Source organism: Ischnura elegans, chromosome 5 (genome assembly GCF_921293095.1).
Source record: "Ischnura elegans chromosome 5, ioIscEleg1.1, whole genome shotgun sequence".
Classification (NCBI taxonomy): domain Eukaryota; kingdom Metazoa; phylum Arthropoda; class Insecta; order Odonata; family Coenagrionidae; genus Ischnura; species Ischnura elegans.
In genome coordinates this window covers 83825007-83831006 of record NC_060250.1, presented here as the reverse complement: position 1 = coordinate 83831006, position 6000 = coordinate 83825007, and the positions used below count along the sequence as shown (strand labels likewise).

Sequence of the window (6000 nt, the reverse complement as noted above, 5' to 3'; positions counted from 1 at the left end):
ATTTTCTCGCACCTTAAAATTTAAATAAATTATTATTTTGGAGCAAAACAATTCCACCCCTACATTGGAATGTCTCCATGTGAATTCGTGTGTTTCTAATTCTATTTTTTCCACTCAATTTTTTTTCAATACGTCGAAAAAAACATCAAATGGATCGATACGTTGATATCGATACAACATCACCCCGCGGTATATGACGATGGCTTTTCGCGGGGATGGAAGAGGGAAACGAGGAGCCCCTCCCCACTCCAGCCAGGGGAAGAGGGTTGAGGAAGGGTAGGGGTGGAACTGGAAGCGGTGGAGTGGGGGTGGCGAAGTAGGGGTGGCACCTCAGGAAGAGAGAGAGAGACGCTCGATTCCTCGCCTCCCCTTCACTTGTTCTCGAGTTAGAGGCCGCTCAGGACGTGCACCACACCAACCAACCAACCTTTTCGTTTACGGTTAAAAAATAAACAACCGTCCTAAAAGACAGCAAAAAAAGATTTTCTCATAAGGAAAGTAGACCGGGAGGAGTGACAAATACCCTAGCCGTGTGACCAGTGGGGGTGAAAAGTGGTCCGCGGGGGTGAAAAAATACCCACCCCCCAGCCAAGGGGGAGGAGGCAGTAGGAGGAGAAGGAGGTGGAAACGGAACGACAAGAGAACCCTTGATAAAAACCTTGCCCGAGAACGCCGAAGAGGTTCAGTTGTCTCTGTTCGTGTACGAGGTCTTAACGTGGTGTGAACATTTGCATGCACGGAGCAAAGAGAAGTAGTTTGGGGTGTTAACGGAGCGGGACTCAACCGAAATTCTCCCGGCATCGTCTTCTTCGGTTTCCGCGAGACAGTGAGTGAACGCCTAACCGACTGCTAGGCGTCCACCTCGTCCCGTTCCACCCTTTCCTGTGTTCTACCAAGGAGGTGGTGAAGGTTTTTCTCGTCTGACACGTGTGGGGCAACCCAACAACCGGCTTCACCATTTACTGCTGGCTGAGCACCTCGGCTCCCACGGCCAGGCCGTCCTATGTGATGCCTGGCGGTGGGAAGAAAGGTGAGATATTCTCCATTTATTTTATTTCATTGATCAAGCTAACCCCCTACCCTTCATAAGCAACCTGCGTACCCGTACATAATGCCCACTTTAGAACTCAACGAGTGGAATTCCAACGTTACAACGCGCGACTAATATGATCCGGCAGAGAGGGTTCGAATTGGTGAGTAGTGGTTAGGGATTTGCCTTCCCACCCGGTCGACCCGAGTTCAAACCCCTCTTCGGTAAAGATTTTTCATGTACTGCCCGATCCTTGCTTGAGCATAAAGTGGAGGGTACTTCGAGTGCATCATTCCGTCCGTCGTGTGGGACGCAAAATCGTGGTCCCTTGGTGTCTTTCGTTAAACGCGGGTTGACGTCGACGCCAGGTACCTCAATATCCGTTCGTCCTTCCATGCTTTTTCACTAAGAGCAAGCTGCCCAGTGACCTATGCTGTCGATACCCTCCCCTGAAAACCATCTCATACAGACGGTAATATTATCCCAAGGATTCTGGTCAAATCGAGAGGAATTCGTGAATACTTTTAAATAAGAATGTGGAATTAAAAAAATAATATTTTTTGGATTATTGTACCGTTTATTTCAGTAGGTAAAACTTTCGTATGGAAATGAACACCTTGTTAAGCAGAAAATGAGAGCCTAATACAGGGAACTATGAGAGCCTAATAGCAGAAAATGTGAAGAATTATAATAAGGCCTATCATTTTGAAGACTTAAGGGAGAACCTTTGACATGAGAGATGCGAAAACGGTTGGATTATGTAAATCAAGAGAAAACTTCATTTTCCAACAATTACCTCATCAAATCTATGCTATACGGTGGAAGAAGGTCCTGAAATTCTAAGGAGGAAGAGTCGTACGCAAGGATTTGGAGTTCGATCATGGTTCTCATCTACGCGATGTAGTTAAGGTTACCCGAGACGTAAGGTTCTGTGATTGGTCACTATCCCCAATATGCCTCGTTTTACACATTCACATCTACTTGAATACATTTGTAAAATCAGCAATAATGATTAATCGCTTGTTTATATTTCCGTTTAGCATTGATACATGAAATAAAGCAAACTCGTCATTTGGACCGGATTTCATGTAAAGGAAGCACCTACAGTACTGAAGTGAGGAAATCAAAGAGTTTTCATCATTTTACTTCATTATCCTAGGCTAAATTAGAAACGACAAGGTGACGTAGATTGTTGAATAGACAGTGATTTTTCAGCTTCTGAATTATCCTTTGGCGATTTTAATATTTTTGCAGCAAATCACCTTTTTCTAATAGGTTTTTGGAATAATTTAGAACAGCGCTTCCCAATAATTTCTAGTCAACAAACCTCGTAAATCATGGACTGCATCCCTTATGAAGTAAAAATGAATTTAGAATTCTGAAAATTTAATTTTTCCTGTTCCAAATTAGGCCTTGGGTAGGCATGGAGGTGGCAAGCGTATATTTGTTAACTCTGAGGTGATAAAATGAAAATTTATCAACAAAATAACGTTTCACAGACTTCTGATGGCCAATACCAAAGTTTCGACTGCTTTGGAGTCATTGAAAGGGTATCTCTCACTCAAGGATTCAAAAAGAACGTTAGTTGGTTTTAAGTGAATATAAAGCTCAGGGATGGGAGCCATTTTCTTACCCCTTTCGAGGAGTTATAATTATTTATGATTAATGGCTGAAGAGTAATAAGAAGATTCGGGCAATCGGGAGATCCGGATTCGAATCCTGGTCAAGCCAAATATTTTTTCATGACACCTCTTCCTAGGTGTATATAGGGTGTAGGGCAGTTGAAAAATGAGTCGGTTTTATCATTAATCTGTGAAATTTCACAAAATTATTTTAATTTCATGGTGCAAATAGATGACCAGGCACCACCAAATGATTTAGGAGTACGTCGCATGCTTCCGGGCTTGCAACGTCCCAATGCTGCGGAGGGTATTACTCTGAAGCAAACAAAATCAAAAAAAGACAAGGACACCTTGTAAACTAGATTGATGAAAGATCGCAGAGCTCAATCAAAGCATCCATTTGAGTTTGAATCCATTTGGTAAAATGTAATGAATAGGTCTTCCTCCGAAAAATCTCGATTCTTAACTCGAATTTTTAAGAATTAAAAGCCATGAATTAACGTTATTCGATGATCGATAGCACCTCAAATCATGGTTCTCGAACAAAAAGTCGGGTTGAGACCAAAAAGTCTCGAACAAAAGATGAGTTTTGTTAAACGGTGAGCAACAATCGAAATTCAAGACATCTATAACGATAAAATCGAAGCGTATGAGTCGAAAAACAATCCTCGTAGTTCGCGCTGAGTGCTTTCACCATTTCTCAGACTTAAATTTCGGAAGGAGTTTTGTGACTATTCTTGAGTGGAGTACGTGAAGTAAAGTTTATTTCGAATCCAACTCATATTATTAGTCGAACGTATAAAATAGTTTCAGGCTTGATTTTGTGGAAGTTCGATACATCCATGATAAAAGAACACAAACGGTTATTATCACACTTTTAAAAAGTGTGCAAATTACCATTTTTGTTTTTCTATCATGGATTATTAATCGAGATCTTGACCTATCTATAATGTCCATTACATTATTGTTGATAGCGTGAAAATTAAGGAAGGTAAATTTAGAGGGTAAATGTTTCTCGGGATTCCCACCGGGTTAAATACTTCATTTTAGCTGACGTTTCGAGCTCCGACTCGGGGTTCATCCTAAGAGCTGCAGAATGTGGAAATAAAACTCGTTATTTGGACCGGTTTTCATATAAAGCAACCACGGTTCAAAAGTGAGGAAATCAAAGAGTTTTGATCATTTTCCTTCATTATCCCAGGCTAAATTACAATGAAAAGGCGTAAATGAAAGGCAATGTGAAAAATGTAAATTTATTTTCATTAAAACGAAAGAGGAGTGAGGTAAACTGGTGGCTAGAGCACTTGGTTTCTGATCGTAGCGTCACGGGTTCAAATCTTGGGTGAAGTTTATTGATTACACCCCCAAATAAATCCTCGAAGCGACAAGTTTCACAAGAAACGAAACTGACATCTAAAGTGCGTGAAATTTACACCTCTAAGCCCTGGGTTTACTCAATCTTAAACCTGTCCAAACCGGTCATTGTGTTGAGTTACTGAGAGGGTGAGCCTTTACCAATCAATTTTCGCTTCTATTGAATTATTACTGAGATTGCAACTCTCGAGCAAAGATTTCTGCCTCATTTTTATCGGTATTTACATTCATAGACGCTATAATTTCCTGTCACTTATATCCAGAAATATTCACATACCTAGTTTCATTGACAGATGATATTCAAATAAAAGAAAAAAACAATAAAAATCGCTAGAAAAACCATCATACCGGCCGCTACTATTTTATGCAAATGATTTTTCGTACCGTAGAAGTAACGGTTTCAAAAGATCATGACGTGGACAAACCAAGGAATCGTCTAAAATGGTTAAAGCAGTCTGACAAAATTAGGGGTTCCTTGTTATTGTCCACTAAAAGAATGATTGTTTTCCCATGAGATCGTCTCATATATGAGTGTGACAACTTGAAGTTATACAGATGGCTGGCTCGCAATTTTGACGTAAATGTCAGAAAAAGAATCCCAACCTGTGTCTCAGCTAAGAACCCTTCTTAATAATCGTCAGTTGAAAAAATGTACCGGATGAGTCGGAGGAACTCCACTCGTTGAGGATATCCAGTAGTGTCCCCTTCATAAATTTCTTTACACTAGAGCACCGCGCCGAAACTCAGTAGAAAGCGGTCCTAAAAGACCTTCGGGTATTGGAAATACCCCAGTCTCGGCGTTGCCAAACAAATGGAACTGAGTCCAGACGTATTTCAACAGATGTTATCATTGGCAGAAGCATGAACGACCAGAAAAAAACTTTGAAATGCTAAGATAAATGAATTACACATTAAATAAGAACCAACTTTTGGAAACATTTCTGAGTGAATTCTCTGTAGGATCAGCAAAAAACCAAATGAGATTTCTGGTGAGATTTAGACCAATTAAATAATCGAAATGATAATATATCACTGTTCCTCGACAAACTGATTGAGTGTACAGCCAGTTATATTCATATACTCGGATGTATATTCAAAATTACAGTGGCAAGACCCCAACAACTAGAAGCCAATGAATCACATAATTAGCTATTCAGTTTCACTAAGGTTAAAATAAAAATATTGGACCAGGCTTGTAAAATACTTCGAAAAAAAATTGTGCCCTTACACTTGGGTTGAAATGCGTCGCAATTACCTCAGATCCATTTATTTTTTTAACCGATATTTTATTCGTAATTTTTTGCTTCCAGGCTGAAAGTTAGCCACGTAGTTGAGCCCTCATTTTTTTGTATCACGCACCAATCATGCACACGCATCCTTCAAACAATTGAACAACAATCAATGAACAGTGAGGGTGCTTTGAACTATCCACGGAGCGAAGAATACCCAGCGCACAGTATCGAGGAGTTTCTAGCTTCGAGAAGCACGCCTGGAGCAATGTTATTGATTATATAACAATGTTTATTCATCTCATAAAGGTTTTATTATCCTTAATATATTTCATTTAATTCTCTGCGCTCTCTATATAACATCACAGCCATGCTTGAATGTTTCAGGCATTATCACTCTAGTCAGTGACATTCATGCAAGCAAACATTAACATTAGGGAATACAATTCTAAAATCAAGAAATATTCCTGTCATGATCATTAATATCAGAAGAATACATGAAGAAGTGATATCATGAGCCATTATTTTATCAACTATACTTGCCCTTACTGATTACGCAAGAATAGAACGCTTGGAATTTATAATCTATTTATCTTCATAAGTGCGACCTTCGTATCGTAATTATTTACGCGAGCGCATGGTAAGTAGGTAATGGCTTCGCTCAAAACTTCACAAATATTGTATGTTTTTAAAGCCACTAGATAGCATGTTATTGATTCGCGATGAATCATTGAAACAGTTATCA

General features: G+C 39.8%; 1 protein-coding gene across 2 annotated transcripts in view; it reads left to right on the top strand.

The window, feature by feature from the left end:
- Positions 1 to 383: 383 nt before the first annotated feature.
- The window catches only part of LOC124159138, a 187468-nt gene continuing 181851 nt past the window's right edge, over positions 384 to 6000 (top strand). For both annotated transcript variants that reach the window (XM_046534717.1, XM_046534716.1), the window contains exon 1: positions 384 to 1030. In XM_046534717.1, the coding sequence (XP_046390673.1) occupies positions 1009 to 1030 (22 nt within the window). In that variant the 5' untranslated portion in view covers positions 384 to 1008. The remainder of the gene's footprint in view (positions 1031 to 6000) is intronic.